The 18485-nt window shown below is 41.4% G+C and overlaps 1 protein-coding gene across 5 annotated transcripts in view; it reads left to right on the forward strand.

The window, feature by feature from the left end:
- Nucleotides 1–3393: 3393 nt before the first annotated feature.
- abi3bpa (ABI family, member 3 (NESH) binding protein a) overlaps nt 3394–18485 on the forward strand; it is a 29619-nt gene continuing 14527 nt past the window's right edge. For 2 of the 5 annotated variants that reach the window (XM_083996453.1, XM_083996454.1), the window contains exons 1-9: nt 3394–4393; nt 12078–12257; nt 12352–12420; nt 12510–12642; nt 13276–13466; nt 14517–14560; nt 15345–15390; nt 16937–17002; nt 17192–17269. In XM_083996453.1, coding sequence (XP_083852579.1) covers nt 4285–4393; nt 12078–12257; nt 12352–12420; nt 12510–12642; nt 13276–13466; nt 14517–14560; nt 15345–15390; nt 16937–17002; nt 17192–17269 — 916 coding nt within the window. In that variant the 5' untranslated portion in view covers nt 3394–4284. The remainder of the gene's footprint in view (nt 4394–12077; nt 12258–12351; nt 12421–12509; nt 12643–13275; nt 13467–14516; nt 14561–15344; nt 15391–16936; nt 17003–17191; nt 17270–18485) is intronic. The other 3 variants (XM_083996456.1, XM_083996457.1, XM_083996455.1) reach the window with 2 other exon arrangements.

Genomic DNA, 18485 nt, shown 5'->3' on the forward strand with positions numbered 1-18485 from the left:
AAATGTCTTTAAAAAAAAATAAAATTCCACATTTCAGCATGTTGACATTTGTCACCTGTCAGGCGGATGAACTATCTTGGTCACATTGTGAAGAAAATGTGAGCACTTCTTGTGCTTAAAAAAACTTTAAAGAGGAAATATGAAAGATTTTTACCTTAACTGTGCTATATTTTTACATTAATTAAACAGCTTCAGATGAAATTATCATAACTTGTTATGAGGGAGAATCAGCCCTTTGGGCTTCTTTTCCTCTTCTGCACAATTGTTTGCCTTTGTATCATTAAGTATAATTTAGTTTTTATCATTGTGCATATGAATAAAATAAAATACAATAAATAATGGAGGCTCTCTGCCTTCCACGTACCGTCTCTTGGCTGAAAACCAACATTGCAAGATCAGAGCCTCCGACCCGGTGTCCCAGATCTCATCTCCGCCGCACCACGTAACCCGAACTCTCTTGTTTAAGAGAGATAAGACTACACAAATATACACATCTATATAACGTTATCCACCGCTCCATGGATCGCCTTCTCCCCGGCTTTGTTGAAAACAAATGCACATGGCCGGGAGGAGGGTTAGCAAAACAGCAGAACGTGCATAGTTCCACTTTAACATCAACTCATGATGAGTAGGAGTGAAACAAAAGTGTTGCATTCAGTTTTGTTTGGTTCAAATGTTTGGTGTTCACCATATCAGCCTAAAAAGTGTTGATATGTCAACGCTGCCTGTAGCTTAATTCTGCCACTCCCAGGTGACCAAAAATAATCTAATTTCATTTTAGTAGCATTTTGAATGCAGGTATTGTAATGGAGCAGTGTTTTTTTTTTTTTTTTTTTTTACATATATTGATGTATTGGTACTTGAACAAAATAAAAGGTCGGAGTACTCCTCCAGCAATGGAAAAATAAGATTTTGGATCATTAGCCTAATGTGCTTGTCTTTATCTGACAAATTTCCCCTCATTCCATTGTTATTGTGATTTCATAGACAAATAAATCCCATCAACAATAGAATAAGTCAAACTGGTTACGCCCCAAGCTATTTTATCATATTCAGTGTGTGCAGTCTATGATTCATTGGTGTTTGATGGGTTCTGGCGCGATGAAGGCCGGGGTTCCACTGTAAAAAGTCTGTTCGGGGACTTCCTCAGAAGACACTCCTCTTAGTGTGCACGACATCATTTCCTGTCTCGTTGGATGACATGTGGGATATAATCAACTGCGTTTGGGAGGGTGGAGATGTTGGAATACACTCACCAGCATGCACGTGTGAGTAGACATGTGTGAGGCTTGCACAAACACACACACGTCTCGTCCTTGAGGGCCAATTCTGGCAGAGCCTCTTGGCTGACCGGGATGAAAAGTGGCTCCAAGAACCACAAAAAACATTTTGCGCAAACAAATGCAAAAAAAAAACCTGAGCTCGCTCTCTGTAAACATTGATATTTGTGAGTTTTGACTTCAAAGAAAGTTCTTGATGCAATACTGTCATCATGTGTTTGTGATGCGCCAGAAAGTCTTGTCTGCGTGCGCGACACATGGCTGCAAGTGGCACGTTGTAATCAGCTGGGCTGTGGTGCTTTTCTTGCCGTACTGGCAGAAAAAAAAAACATATTTATGGATAGGATGAAGAGGAGACATTGTTTCCACTGAATGTAGTGGCTGTTGTTTTTAAATACACCGGTTTTATATGACTACTCCAATTATCCTCCAGCATATCTTGACTGAAGTGTACGTCTGTGTTTATTTCACACTGTGGTGACCTAAAGTCTGTGAGCCCATTCTTTCTATGGAGACCTGCCGCTGCTTTGTGCTGCATGGTGCTCTTATATTTACCAGTTTCTTTCAGGGATTAGAGTTGGTTTTAGGGTTTTTTTTGGCTTTGGATTGAAGTTGAAGTTTTCACATGTAACGTGTGGTTGTGTTTAATGGTACTTATTTTTATTATCTCGAAATTAAAACTCTCGAACCTCTGCTCTGTGCCATGACATCAAAATTACATTTTCATTAGCAACTTTGTATGAAAACAAGTCCTCGTTAGGACTAATTCTGTTTTTCATTAAATTCAGGATATGATGGTTATTGACATGTCTTGTTGATTATAGTGTGTTTTTGTCACTTTTAGACTTTCATTTATGGTTGTCTTGACCATGTTTTACGAGTGCATACTTTAAACATGCAATAAGATTATTAAAGACTTGGTGTTGTAGCTACTGTATAACAGTGAGCAGACAGTCAGAAACCAGCCTTTAAACCAAGTTGTTGACGTAACTCACTCAGACAGGTCAGAAAAGACACATTTCTGGGATGTGAAGGATTCAAAGAAACACCTGCATGCAGCAGGAGAGTATCTGGGACTTGAGTCCTCACGATCTGTGTCCAATGTCAGCATTCAGAGCCAGCACAGGAAATAGTGTAGTGGCACACCCTGTATGTAGCAAGGTGGAAAGTGAGATATGGACGTCATGGTGGCGGTGGGAATGTAGCATTTCTGGCTTTCATACACAACACCAGGATTTATTTTAATATTTTTCAGCTTTCCATTTTCCAGAACTATGATGTTCCTGGACTTTAACCTTTTTCAAACGCCATGTGTCCAACCTGTGGAGCTCTTGGCTTTGGTATGTCTCCTTTAAGGTGTGTTTTGGACTCGGTCTTCACACAACTTTGACAAATCATACATTGTTTCAAAGCTCCAAGTCTCCAGATTGTATCTGTGCAAAGCATTTCATGTCACTGCAACAGCTGTCGACACAAAGTTGGCTCAAAGATGAAGCTCTGTTTTCAACCTGGTCATTAGTTATAATTCTCCGATATTACCAATAAAAGTGATTCCTAGTAGTTCCCTTACAGCAGCAGGCTTACCAGACCTTTGTCACCATAAAGTCACAAAACAGTCATTGCTTGTTTAGGTTGAGGCACAAAAACTACTTGATAAGGTTTAGGAAAAAAATATTGTTTGAGTTAGAAGATTAGATTAAAGCTGCTTCACAGGAATGGTCGGGGGTGCGGTTTTAGACATATTGAAACAATTCTGAGCAACAAGAGACAAATTAGGAAGACAATAAGATGACGTCCATTATGCATTAGCTGAGGCTCGAACTCACAACCTCTGACACTAATGCTGCGTTTGAGACAACTCACAACTTGGAATCTCCCAGTTGAAAACTCTGAGCGTTCGAGATGCACCTTGCCAGAATAACCAAAAACATGGCGGACTGGGACAAACTGCATTCAAAGTGCTTCACGTAAGGCAGACAACTGATTTCTCGGAGAAGTCGGGGTAGATTTTTTTCTCCGATTTCGTCGATTGATGGCGGTCGATTGCACTTTTTCAAGTAGGAGGTTGGAAAAGTTCTGACTTGTCTCAAATTATGTCACTTCAGTTTCCGAACTCCTAACCATACCTTAACTATATTGTATTTCCTGCAACTGCAATATCTCCAACTTGAACCACCGAGACAAAGAAGTGTTGTGTAGATAATAAAGAAAACAATAACTAAAGAAAGAAATGCATTGTCAATGAGCATTACTGTATCTGGGTTTCTGCAGAATTCTTCAGTATTGATGTTTTGTCTGGTTGATGCAAAGACGATCAAAAACCTGGACCCTATTACAACCACATGCACGTGTACATACGGTACATAATACAACCTGTTTTCTCAAGGTCCATGTGAACATGATATACTCATTATGATCATAACCAGGATTTTAAAAGCACATGTAAACATAACCATTCTGCGAGAGGAAAGGAACAAATAAAAGTGTCAGAGAGGCCCTGGAGATGGAAAGCAGGATTGGTGGGGACACACCAGAGTAAGGAGGGAGAGAGAAAAAAAAAACAGAGAACAAAAACGAAGGTTGAGGAGGGCGGGAAGCTTGGAGAAAGCTCTCACTCCTTTTCCAGAGAAAGAGAGTGAGAGATGGAGAGTGAAAGAAAAAGAGAGATGGGGGAGGGAAAGGAGAGTGGGTGTGCCTCTGTGTGTCCCCTCCCTCTGTTATAGAGGTATAGATGGTGCAGGAGCAGCTTTCTGCATCCACAAGTCCAGTCCAGTGAGCTGCACTAGTCCTGAGACCACCACCTCAGAGAAGTAGTCCAGCCACTCCACAACCATCCAGCCTGACTCCTGCAGCTGCAGCACACAGTCACACTCACCTTGTTACCCTAAGACTTAACTCAATCAGCGAGTGACCAGCTTGGCGTCTCTGTGTCTGTGTTGTTGCGAGGTCAGATCACAGCAGCTTTTGTTGCACCTGAGATTCAGAGCCGGCCACAGCAGAGGTGATGATGATGAGGATGCAGCACCACTCACACAGCTTTCTGGTCCCTCTCCTCATGGTCTTCATCACTGGGATAGTTCTGTCTGGTCCCTCAACTCCCAACAGGATCAGAGGTAGGTGATACCTGCACTGGTGTAATTGTCTTCCACAGAAATATCCACCACAGGAAATGTTATTGATTGCATGTAAAGTGATGCATTTCTTGTCTGCTCCAATGTTTTGGTCATCATGGTCCTTTGGATGTCCTCTCACAGTCTATAACATCCATCCAAGTGGGAGTGATTGGAGCTCTGTGTTAGCCCTGTGATGCACTGATTGCTTTTCCATGGTCTTACTCTTGCCTTCTGCCAAATGCATGCTGGGACAGGCTTGAAAAGACAATATGTCAGAGTAAGATGGATATTTATTTTGAGGATCGATGACAAGAGTAAAGGCTTTGCAACCATATTGAAACAAGCATTTACTGCAAAGTACATTAAGTGCTGGATGCATTAATACATCTTTGTTCTTTTTGCATGCAAAAAAAAATGAAAATGTTGTAGCAGTTTCTGATTTGCAGAAATCCCCTCTGATTTGCACATGTTCAACAAAAGAGGCAACACGTTTCAAGCTTTTTTTTTTCCTCTGGCACCCTTCTCCCCCTTCTCTTATATCCTTGATATCTGTTAACCTTCCAACTTTACTAGATGCAACCCTGATTACCACATTTGGCTTTAATGTGGTTCTACTCTGTGTTTTCCACAAGGAGAGCAGAGCTGCTAACAAGTGCTGTTTTGATATTGTATTTCTGTATTTCTGCAGTAAAAATGCATTAAAACCCCCAACTGTAAAAGGAAAATGAGCTTTTCTCTATTAAGCCACTTGTTAGGCTTTCACTCTGCCTTGATGAGATACTCTGCACTGTTTTTACAATCCCTGCGGTGTAGCCACACTTCCCTGTAATGAGGAGATCAGGCAGACAAAGGTAAAATAGGTCAGATGCTGCCCACAGTGTCTCCAGGTAGGGGGGGGTCAGGGGGGTTAGGCTTGTAAACCTAATGGGATGGCTTTCCAGGAACCGTGCCCATTAAACAGATAATCAGATGAGTTCTTAAGGTGGCTAATTAGTTTCAGTCATTGCTTCAGGCAAGAGATTTTTTTTTATTATTGTTTCCCTCACATCACCTTTGCATTACAGAGAACATGATCTGGCCACATCAGTGAGGATTTTATCAATGATTTGAAGAAAACCCACATATCCCATAATGCAGTGTTTTCTTTTCCTACACACCACAAAGGAAAAGATTATAGTTTATTTAATCTACTCTGCCTGATTAGGTTTCTCACGACATTCCTGGAAAGAAGCAGATTTTCCACAAACATTTTCCATATTGTCTCATTACACACACACACACACACACACACACACACACACACACACACACACACACACACACACACACACACACACACACACACACACACACACACACACACACACACACACACACACACTGTTATGCATACACACTGAATTCTGCTTTCCATCTCTGTGTCTATGCTTCGCAGCCATGCTTTATTTTGCAAGCTAAACTTAGGCGTCCTTTGAAGACTGTGATGGTAGTAAAAGTGATTTGAGGTGAGCAGACTGGAGTCGGTATAAAGAGGTAAGCACATTTGAAAACGGGTGTGTGTGTGTGTGTGTGTGTGTGTGTAGCTTGCTAGCTGAACTTGGCTTGCAGACAATTCTCAGTGTGCAGCTCTGGGACTTAGATGAAAGGGGCCGTCTGTGTTTTTGCTCTGGAAGGAGAGTTAAACGTCCGTATCTCTGTTCCTCTTGGATCAAGCACAGGGGTTTTTAGAAGGAAACATGCAAAACGTGTGTTTGCTTTATTGCCATAGATGTCATAGCTTAATGCACAGGAGGGTTGACAGGTCTAATAGTGTTGGATGATCTGCACTTCAGCATTTAAACTAATCCATATAAATGAATGTGCGACAGTCTGTATCCGAATGAGTCTAATCTCTTGTAATGAAGGAAATTACTTGCGGCCAACTCATTTCAGGATAACGTATGGAGTGGAAACTACTGCTGAGCAAGAACATGGCCCTGTTTCATGCACATATTAATGAGATGGGGATATGGAAGGATGAATTTAAAGCTCTTCGGGAAGTTGAAAAAGGATCAGGTTAATGGAAAGATGGCCGCTGACACATATACTGTAGGACGGCAGAGATTGAGAGAAGGAGGCAAAGTATGGGATGGAGCAACGCCACAGGGGAAGGGAAAACAGCTGTGGCTCCGTCGAATCTGTCAGGGGGGATATATGGTGTGAGACCAGAGAGACCTGCATGGAAGCAGCCAAGGCAGTCGGGGTGGGGGGTGTGGGGAGTACAATCCCAGGCAGCTCTGCTCTGCTTGGGCCACAAGGTGAAGCCTCTAGTGGGCCCAAGCGATGTGATTGTTCCAGATGAGGCCGGGATCAAAGAGGCTCCTGGTGAATGACAGTAGATATTCAGAGGGCTGAGTTACCCCAGTCTGCAGGCTCAGGTTGTTCCCATTAGAGCCAGTACAGGTCAGCCCAGCTGTCATTTGCCCGCCACCAGCCAGTGACTTATTTCGAAACCCTCGCTGCTCCGGCTGGCACGAGACTCTGGAGGGATTTTCACACTTCATTGCCCTAAATGAAGGTGACTGTTTCACCAAAAGGCCATAAAACATCTGTGTCTCTGTCTCTGCTGAGCAGGAAGCCAAGTTATCCTCTCCGACTCTCCTCGTCCAGGACAGAAACCCGAGAGGCTGAAATACTGTACGCCAGAGCTGCGTAAAATCACTGAGACCTAGGGCACCGTGCACACAAAGGCATGGTATTGTCTGTGTGTGTGTGTGTGTAATTGTGCTGGGAAGACTGTCAGCAACGGTCAGTTTGATTGATTCTATGGATTTGTGTGTGAAGTGTGTGATGTATGGATGTCGTCGAGCAATATATCACACCAAAATGAAGAGTTTCTACCCTCATTTAGCCAGATGGATTTACAGTCAGTTCAGCTCAGCTGCTCAAGACAAACTGACATGACTTCATGACTCTGTGTCACTTCCATCCACCAAAATTACCAGATTTAATTTCAACAAAGAGCGGAAAAGTTATTTTCCATTGCATATTGTGAAAACAAAACAAGCCTTGTATTCCTGCGCCAGCTTTTTCTCTCTTTTTTCTTTTTTTTCTTTTTGAGGTTTTTCTTTGGATATTTATAGTTCATTAGTTTACACATCAGCCTCATCGGAAAAGTCTTGAGATGATCTCAGTAGAATTTATTCTCAAAGTGTTTACTCTCGTGTAGTCCTCCTCCACATCTGAACCAAAAAAAGAGAGAGAGAGAGACAGTTGAGCACGAGAGAGCTGCCAGTGGTGCGAGTCTGTGGTTTGACAGTAAATCAGGATGAGTTGATGCCAAACCTGCACATACTGTACAGATGCACGTTGTAATATTTATTTTCAAAACACCCAACGTACATAAAAACATGGTGATGGGAGCGTGTTATCCTGGTAACCCCATTAACCTAGTCCCTCGCCCCCCGGAGGATCGTTCATCACCGCTGACGAGCCAAGATAGCCGCGCCGCCGAGCCAAGACGGGGTTTCCAGTTTCAGGGTGTTTCTCTTTGTCAGGCCAGTGGGATTACATCGTCTGGTTGTTGGACCAAAACAGGACGAACACAATGGTGAAATGTTTGTTGAACAATGTGCCATGTGTTTACTGGCCGACCGCCAGCGTTATGATGGATCAGATTGTACAGTTATTGACGATGGGTTGGTTACGTTCTCTAGGAGGAGAGTAGACTGTGATTTAATTTAAGGGATTGGTCTTCAGTGTGAGATTACAGCAAATTATATTATAGATTGTGACCCCACAAACCCATCATGAGTGGTAATGTTTTTGTGGAAGCATCTCCATAACATACAGATGAAAACACAGATGTATTGTTTCTCTGTGTTGCGTTTAGTATCATTATTTCTGCTGCTCCAAATGTTTCTCTATGATAGATTGGTCATTAACTCTTCTATATGAGAGGCCAAGTTGAAACAGACACAGAAAGACTGCAAACCATCGTATTTCTCTTTGCAGCTGTTTCATTTAAGTTACAGTGTGATCGTTTTGAGTTTATACAGTATGTTTTCATTTTGCGTCTCTTAAGTTCTCGATTTCCATCTTTTAGTGGTTTTTGTTGTCATTGTGCATCTCATTGTGGTAACTTTTCATCTAGTTTTGCGTCTCTCAGTAGATAATGTGCTTCTCTTTGTGCACATTTAGCTGTCACCTGCTTTTTCTTTATGTCTCTTTGTATTTGTTAAGCGTCACTAAATAGTTTACTGTATCAACTTTCCAGCTAGAAATGTTAACAGCCACTTCAAACAGAAGCTCTGTTCTGCCAAACAGACCTGTTCACTCACCCATCCATAGCCACTAAGCCCAAGACTGTGGGTTTAATTATTCTGCAGTTTCATGTCTTTTGTTAAGGTCGTAAATCTTCAGGGATCTCATGTGTTAGATGGGGTCAGTCACCAGCAGAGCTGCGCTAATGAAGGATTTAAATTCAAATCCTTTTCATTATTTTCTTCACATTTTATCCACACAAACACACACAACATGACTTTGTGGCCTAGCACTTTTTTTTCTGATTAGAAAAATGTCAGTCATTTTCCTTTCTGTCGTAGTTGATTGATCACCACTGTGACTGGATCTGTTCCCAAAGCTTTATTCATTTTACTCTGGAAATACTGATAAGTCTTAACAGTCCCTAAGTGGTGTGTGGGCCAAATGGCCTTGCCTTGGATGGGCTGTAGTGGGGTTGAGCCAGTGTTTGCTTGTACTGGAGTTAAAAACTTGCTGCCAAATCTTTCCTAATGTTACATACACTCGGAGCCCCTCTCCCTCTGAGCCCATGTTGCTCATGTTTTATCGGAAATATTGATGAGAAAATCAAAACAAATGCAGTTTTGATGGGAAACACATCGCTGGAAAAGCATGAGGGTATTTTTCAAATCCAGGGCTTCCCCCTCTTTCACTGTCAGTGTCTGTTTTGGCATCTGGCAGCTGCTGGCATCGGTCCTTATGAAAAGTTCCACTATTTCATTTAAGGCTTTGAAGCGTTAATCTGAGCCAAGGACGTGCTGTGGAGAAATATTGTACAAGTCATAATCCAGGCAGAGAGGTCTTTGTTTTAAGCCTTGTAGACTATGAGAGGTGGAGGTTTAAGCCCCCATAGACTCGTTTGTAATTTCCACTGTGGTATAATAATGATAGAAACAGGGGAGATGGAAATATAATTGATTTTAATGGATTGGTCATGATTCGAAAAAAGCAGAAATACAATTTAATAAAAGGAGATTTCATTTGACAAACCTGTGTATCTATATTTTATCACTAATAGTCAGCATTCATCATCCAAGTATTTACTGGTTTTACATGCTGACAAAGCCAACTGTCAGTCGCACTCCTGGCTCAGCTGCACGCATCTGTGTTTTCTGATGCATGCATGCCTGTTACAAACTAGCTAATCATTAGCATACCGAATTCTTGGCAAGTTTGGAGGGGGCCACATGGTAGAGGCAAGTAATGAGAGAAAAAAAATAAACAAATTCTTGCATGCATTGTGCTTGCAGAGATTTAAACTTACTTCTCTGCTATGTCCGTGCTTCTCTATCATGCGGACTGACTGCATGCATTAATGGAAGAGATCAATCCAGTTTAGCTTTAATTACAGGCAAGAATGTTTGAGTTTGCTTGGTTGGCAGAAACTGAAGTTCATCACTTAAATGGTATACAGAGCTGTGATGAATGAAGACTATCATATCACAACCCGCCTTTGGCAGAGATGCTGCAGAGCTGGATAATAGGATGAGTGTTGTGAACTTCACCAAAACTTTGACATGGACCCCTGGAGAAATTGGCAGCTGATGATACCCCCTAAGTCCAGCCTTTGTGACTCAAAACATTCAAGTTTCTGCAAATGCCAAGTCACAAATGCCGCTGCTTATGTGGCACTATGCAATTGCCTGGCTGTCGTCCTTTGTCGTCTACAGTTTTTTGGACACCGTTCACACCCGGCTTTTCCACTGCCTTGGGTGTTCTCCTTGGACCCTGCACTGTCGGTGACCTCAGCGAGCTTACACCCTCCAAAAACAACAGCAAACTGATTTAACGCTCGATAACTATCACAAACAAAGCCACAGTGTTCCCTTGGAAAAGCAAGAAAACAAATATAGCTGTCGTATCGGACGTAAATTATGTTGCTGTTGTTTACTGAATAAAAATCCTCACTAAACACCATCAAGAACAGCAAAGCAGCTTTCTCAAAATCATCCTTTGGTAACATTTAAAATTTTCATTGATCAGTATAAGAGGTGTACATACTTGCAGTACAGTCACATACAGTACAGTACATTAGGCATGCAAGGTAATGAAAAAACAAAAACAAGGCAATTCAAAGTCATTAACACGAGACATAAAAAGATATAAAATAAACACAAAGCAAGAATCAACCTATAAAAGAGCATGAAAAACTCAATTGAAATATAAACATTCTCAAACATTTTCCTCCTGTTGTTTCTTGTCAATCAATAAGCCTTTCTGTTGGCTACAATCCGTATGACTTTTTTTTTGTGAAGCAAATCAAGCTTTTTGGGCTTCAGAGTCAACGGCTGGAGTGGAAGTCATGATTTTCACAGTGGTGTTGACCAGTATGAACCGTCTCCCTTGTGTAATCTCTCTTGGCTTTGGTTTATTACAGTCCACCCTTCGATTTCTGTCCTCACCTGATATCTGTCCCGAGACTCTGCTGATTAGGACTGTATCCTGTAGAAGTCACTTCTGGCAGAAAACGAGCAGTTTCCTGTAAATGTGACATCAGTGTCTGTGTGTGTGTGCACGTGTGTGTGTGTCTGAGAGAGAGAGAGAGAGACAGAAGTATTGTCTGTTAGTGAATGTGCTATCTCATACCACTCTCTTGTGAACTGTACACATGCTCAGCATTGCCTCACTGAACTCATGTCTTAATAACACAAGTTCACATTTCAAAATTCCACTTTTGAGATCTTACACCATCTTACACCCATTTACAGCTCATATAGAAACTGTAACATACACTGTTTACGATGCTCGTAGGTGGCAGATCCTTAATGTTTGTACGCTCTATAAAAGTAATGTTCTCACCCGCTTAGAAATCTCTCAATAAAAAGTGCTTTTATGTACTTCTCCCAGCGTTGTGCTCTCTTAATAAACTCACCATTGTTAGTTCTCAGTAAAACTTACACCTCAGCAAGACTTAAGAAAGCTGCAGCAAATCCGCATTTGACTGAATGTACGTCTAGAGTGTACCTGTGAAGTGATGGAGAACAGACTGTGAGAAGTGTTGAATCTGGAAAGGTCCAGGTCACATTTATGTAATTCAGTCGTCTTTCTTGTGAGCTTTCCATTCAGAAGAAAATAAATTAGTTTCAGGGCCGCTGCTGATTCAGATTTCTTTTTAAATCTCTTTGTTAATTTATGGTATTTGTGGCGTCATCTGCATCTGTGTATTCCAGTATTACATTGGATTTCCCAGTAATAGCTGCATGTGCTGTAGATGATGTCATTAGAAGCTGTGAGATTTCTCCTGGCAAATATTTGTGCCGACGAAGCCTTCGCTGACCGAAAGCGTCATCATCGTTAAATACTTGCACTAGACTTTTTTTCCTCGTTTCCTCCATGTTTTATATGTTTGGGCTCTTAGAAGTCTCGCAGAAAATGAATGGAAACATTTGTGTCTTCTCACCAGTCCGACGTCAGAACATGAAGGTTCGCATCAGTGCCACCGGAGACACCATCGTCATGAAGTTCTTGCGTCCCAATGCCGACACCAAACTTGAGGGCTACATCCTGGGCTATGGCGGCAGCATGTTCTCCAAACAGTTCATCCAGCTGCCTGAGAACGGACAGCCGTTTGAGAATGAGTTTGGTGAGGAAGTCGGTCAATTTGTGTGTTTTGCATTGTTGCGCATTGTACGCCCTCTAGAGTGTAACTCACCTCTAGTTTATTCTAATGTTTTTAGATGCTGAGCCCAAGTACCTCATCGCCGTCCAGCCCATCCCAACCAATGATGTGAAAAAACAGTGCACAGGTAAATACTTTTACAGGAAAAAATCAAAGTGACACACAACAATGGAAATGCATACAGTATATGTACAAAATGTGTGTATGTGATTTCAGGTAAAGTGGACCTGGCGAAACCGCTTCACTTAGTCATTGGGTCGGTGACGCCCACTTCAGTGCTCCTGTCCTGGGGGACGCTGCTGAAAACTCCTTATGAAGGCAACATCATGAATGACTGTCTCGAGGATGGGTGAGCTTTCACACCAAGAAGGACACACACCACACTCACACACACATCTCACACAATAAGGAGGCACATGTGCATGGAAATTTTCAGCCTTTTCAGATTTGATAAGCAGGGAAACAGATGGTGAAAAGGTGAAGTTCACCCACGTAACGCAGTTCACAGAATGTGACATGGTTTTCCAGCTCTAAAATAGGTCACCACATTTAAACTTCATGCAATAAAACATTTCTGCAGCATCACATAAAAAAAACCTTCCTAGGTTTTGTGTCTAATAAAGTTTCTTATACTGTATATCTTCTGATATGAAGAAATGGGAAGCACACTCTGGTCCTTGTCCCAGAGTCATGTGCAGTTCCTATAGTGGCAAAAACACGCAGCATTACACTACACAGCATGAACACACAACATGCACCTATTTGCCAGGTATGCATAGTACAAGCCAGAGTGAAGCCATCTCCTACCCAGCTATTAGAACTGGAATAATGAAGCAAAAACAAAACTACTTATCAGCTCTACTACTGTATGACTTGGAAACACAGAACTAATGAAGCTGACAAAATGTCTCCAATACCACACAACAAATTTCCTTTGTATTGAAGGTGTGTCTTCATCTATTGACCTATGTCTCTGTCTCAGACACTATACGGTGCGTTATCGTGAGAGGAACAGGAAGTGGAACTACCAGACCTGCCCAACTAGTGACACAGTTATTGACAATCTGAAGCCCAACACGGTCTACGAGTTTGGTGTCCAGCCCAGCTCTAAGGACTCTACTGGAATGTGGAGCAAGCCGGTCATCCACAACAGCAGCATGGGGGGCCTTGAGGGTATGTTTGATATCACTTTACTTACACAGTCCCCTCACCCCTGTTTTTAGTAGCAAAGGGGGAAACAAGTTTTGTACAACATCAGTGGTCTCCAGGTGTTAAAATTAGGCAAACAACAGCCTGGGATGTATTAGACGGTAAGGGAAGAGTCAAAATGTTGGATGTGGGAAAAATGAGCAGTGTCCGAAGGAGGGACAGGGATGTACTGGAGCAAGTCTGATCCGTTACCGCTCCACCTTGGAACTTACAACTCGGTGCCAGATAACACAGGACACCTTCAGGTCTCGTAGAGTCCATGTCTCAGTGGGTTGGAGCTATGTTGGCAACAGTTTAAAAGGCAGACGTTAGGACTCATTAGTCTATACTGTATATATCTATGGTACAGTGAGTGTATAGAAAAAATAGCAAAAATACTTCATGTGTGTCCGACAGAATGAAGATGGTTATTTATTTTGATTGTTTGGTCATATTTAACTATCACAAAAGAAAGCAGAGATTGATGCTGGAAGTCTTGCTGTTATCTTTGGGACAAAGCGTGATGGACTCGTATTATTTCAGCGAGATTTATCATTCGGCCAGGAGGATTTCTGATTGCTTGTGGACGGAAAATATTTTGATTTCATTAAGAAAACCCTGTGCCTTGTTAGTCACTGGTGCAGAGCGTCACTTCACATTGTTTCTGTTCTGTCTGGTTGTGATAGCCTAAACATTTCTCCAAGACTTTCCCTGTTTGCCACCATTTCTTCAAATGGCTGACTGAGCAAACACTGACGATGTCTTCACCGGTGCTTAGTCAGTGCGAGTGACATCACGTAGACACAGAGTGCAGTATAATCCCTGAGACACTGAGACACTTGACAATGTTACTGAATTGAAACCATCTTGTGGTTTACTTTTATTAAGCCAGAGCTATGGAACTTTTTCATTCAGTCATCTAAGATTACTGCGCATCTTGAGCTAATCATGTTTGAAATCTGGTTTTATCTGGTTCTTGACTTTGTTAGTTCAACTTCACTGACTTCTTCTCTGGATCTTCTCTTGTGTTTCTAGAGAAGGCCATCAGGAAAATCTTTAAACGGCCTCTCACTCCTGTGGTATGTATCGGACACACTTTTACATTTCATATTAATACATTAACAACTCATATTATAATATTTTGATACAGAAGAATCTTATTGTATTACCATGTGTCTGCAGGTGGTAACAGTTACGTGCTAAATGAAATAAGTGTAATAAATTGAGAGAAGTGAGACTATACAGGTAGACTTCCATTCAAAATAAATATTTTTGGGGACAGGGTGTGTATTTGGAACTGGCAGTATACTTTGGAGTCTGTGTTGTGCACTTTAGTGAGCTTATGCTATTCTCAGGGCTTGTTTGCCTCATTAATTTTCCATCCAACTGCTCAATGGAAACAGCATCAGTGCAGCCAGGGACGGCCAAGCCAAGAGAACAGTCTGTAGCTAGCTAACTTCTGGAGTAGAATAAAAGAGAGGAAAAAAAGGGAGATTAGATGGAGGGACAGGGGTGGAAGGATAACGGTGTGGAAGTGAGTTGAAAGGGGAAAGGTGGCATTGATTTTCTGACAGGGCATGGCCGCTGTGTCACGTGCTCCTGGCCCCCAAACCCATAAAACATCACAGCTGTTGAGAATCAGCCACAACACTTGCCCTTCAAGAGGGAAACTTTGAATAACAAGCTTCTCACCGGGGATTTTACCAATTCGACACGGAGTGGAAGGCCAAAGTGTTAGGCAACAAAGAGAAAGATGCAGAAAATACGATGACATTGAGGCTAAATGGTAAGATTTTGACTTGTGACTATTACAAAGACTAATGACCAGTTCTTCCCTTTGTCTTCTTGTCTGTCATCTACCAGAAACCTTTAACACCAGGTCCACACTTCCCCTTTGCTCCTCGCCATGGTAAGCCAATAGAGACACTCTGCTGTTGGTCAAAACCCACTGAACACTTTTAAATACAGCAGCAGTATTTTTATGATTTATTGCTGTTAAGAAATGTCTTCTTCAGCCCTTCTTACTGACCCCTGTTTTAAGACTCAGCACTGAAAGAATTTTAACAAGAACTCTGATTAACTTTCTTATTTTTTTACAGAAAGAACCGCTTCGTTTTCACTTCCCACTTTTTAAAAAATCACAGTTTTTATTTTGCAGGTTTATTGCAGATGCCAAGTGCAGCAAAACTGTTTTAAACTGTGTGTCCATTATGACAGACTTAGTATAGAATGTAATTATAATGTAATGAGTTATTACCCCGTTTAGTAGTTTCCCCCTCATCTCCACTGTATAGTTTAAGACTCAGTTGAACCACCACATACTGTAAACTACTCAAAGATTATACATAAACTTAAAATAGCATTTTATAGTATAATAGCTTTACATAGGTTACATACAAACATACATAGACACACCACCAGGGTGACATCCAGGCCATGTCACAGTCTTCTATAACTTAGTGAGGAACATTGAAGCTCAGACCAGAGGGATCCACAGCATCCAAAACTGGCTGCCATACCTTTGAGAAACCTTCCATGTTATCATGAAGGCTCAATTTTTCCAAGGGGACTATGTCCATTACCTCCTTGTACCAATCGTCCAATGTAGGACTGTCCTTAGTCTTTCCTGCCATAAACAAGAGTATTCCGATGAGTTTCTTGTTGTGACTGTTCCTTGCACCAGACACCTTGGCTGCCAAAACACACTGAAGAGGTGATAGGTCCAAGTTATGTCCAATCAAGGCGTCCGGCTCATTCTTTACCAATTTTTTTTTTTTTTTTTATCTTCGAACATTTCCAAAACATATGTGCAAGTACCAATTTCTCTGTCACATTTATGACAGTTAGAGGAACGGAGACCAAGCCTGCTTCTCATCAAAGGTCTATAATGGAGTCTGTGTAATATTTGAAATTGTCTCTCTCTGTCATTATTACAACTCAGATTAGTATTTTTTATGATTCTCGTCCAAGTATCCTCTTCTATCTGACATTACAGATCAATTTATGTTTTGGTTTTAGTGCCCATACTGTAACATTTTTGATTAAATCTGAAGTTCTGTCATCAGCATCATTTTTGGCTGCTACAGGCAGCGGTTTTCAGCAAAAAAAATTGACAAACCCACAATACACTAGCTGCCCAGCTGACAAACTTTGTAACTATCTGGTTAGCTAAAGAAGCTTTTAGGCCCCCCAGTAGTTAGCAAAGTTGAATGTCACCTGTGGTTACATTACATTACAGTAGAGTCTTCCTTCTGCAGCCCCCCTCGTAGCAGTTTATTGTTTATTTAACCATGTTGTTTTTATTTCTATCTTTTGTGGGTATTGTAGAAATAAATGTTGGCAGTAAGCGAAGTGAAATGGATGCCTAAACATAATTCTTTTTCTTTTTAAGGACTTTGAAGGCATCTCAAGAGTTGACTCCTTGACTTTACTCTCTCCTGCTTTGTCCTTGTCAGTTCTCCCAAACAAGACCCAGGGCAGACTGCCCGTCTCCCGGAACATAGCCCCAAAGACAACTCTTGGTAATCACTTTTCTGACCTAAAACAGAGTTCAGTGGTCAGAAAAAAAACTTTATCTTACATCTGACCATTCTACTTGACCTTTCTATCACTGTCCTACTATTTTTTTTTAATTTTTTTTTTTTTTTTTTACATTATATAGAAATAACAACTTCTCTCCAAGGTCTATTAACATACATTATATTTCTCAGCTCCCACTACAACCACTAGACAGGAATCTTTGTCGACCCCTGGACCCACACTGCCTGTGGTCACCAGACGGCCAATCGGTAAACAGTGAATCATAGCTCTCTTTGAAAAGCTTCATAGCTCTCATCGCGGCTGCAATCATAGACCTGGTGGACTGTAATTGAGAGGCTGTCAGTGCTTTACAGTGTTCTTTGTAATTAGTTGCATGAGCAACAGTGGCATGCTGCAAGTAAGTACAGTAGCTCGGTCCTTCCCGTGGAAACTAGCTGATGGTCTCAGCTATTTTAGTTGCAATCATTGTAAGACAGGTGGCCTTGTCTGCATGGCATTTTAGTAAAACAACAAAGCTTGAAAGGATTCTTAATGATGGTTTTAATTGTCTGTTTTTTCAGCAATTTTTTACAATGATTGATTTGCACGATATAATCAACACAATTTAATGACAGGAAATGACTTGAATCGTAAATCTGCTTCACATGCCCACTAACCAACAGCATTATAGAGGACCCTTTTCAGTTCTTGAGAAAGGAGTTGACTTCTAGCTGCACAGAGAACCTTGTTAGGGGCTACTTCCAGACTGGTCATATCTCAAATTAACTTATTGTCTCTCTAGATTCTTCTGTATCCGCCCCTCATGTCTTTGCCCCTTATAGAAGCCCTTTGAGACAAACTGTTTGTAAAAACGGGCTATACAAATAAAATTGCCTTGCCTTGCCTTATAAATCCATCATATTTCTTTTTATATTTTCAGTCAGATCATTCATCGAGATTTTTGCTGATTGCAAACGTGAGGCTTTTGCTTTCAATGCAATGCAGGCGATGGTGTGAAGTCTGCATGAGAAAACTGCATGCACCAGATACCCTCTCTCTCCAGCAGGAACGTCAGAAGTATTATGTCAGAATATCATCTTTTTCTTTTCTTGAACCTGCATTACCCTCTTGTCCTGTGTCCCCTTCTCCAACATTTTTCTGTTATTATATTCTCAAGTAGCTTGGGTTCTTGTCAGACAAACCAAAAGTGTGGTCATACAAATGCTACTAAATAGAAAAAACAAGAGCTGCGAGTGCTCTTGTTTTTTCTATTTTGCTCATTGTTTGCACTCTGCACCTGCCCTCATTGGTGTGATGTGCGTGTCCACTCTGTTTTTGCATACAAATGCTACTGCAATTTCAGGGCCTGGATAGAGTTCATTACACCCAAATAGATCTGTTGAATTTCAAAGGCTTCCTTCAAGTGCAGCCTAAATTTGAAGGATTGAACTGTTACTGTCAACTCTTTTTGGTGAGGATATTTAC

Source organism: Trachurus trachurus (assembly GCF_905171665.1).
Source record: "Trachurus trachurus genome assembly, chromosome: 21".
Classification (NCBI taxonomy): Eukaryota; Metazoa; Chordata; class Actinopteri; order Carangiformes; family Carangidae; genus Trachurus; species Trachurus trachurus.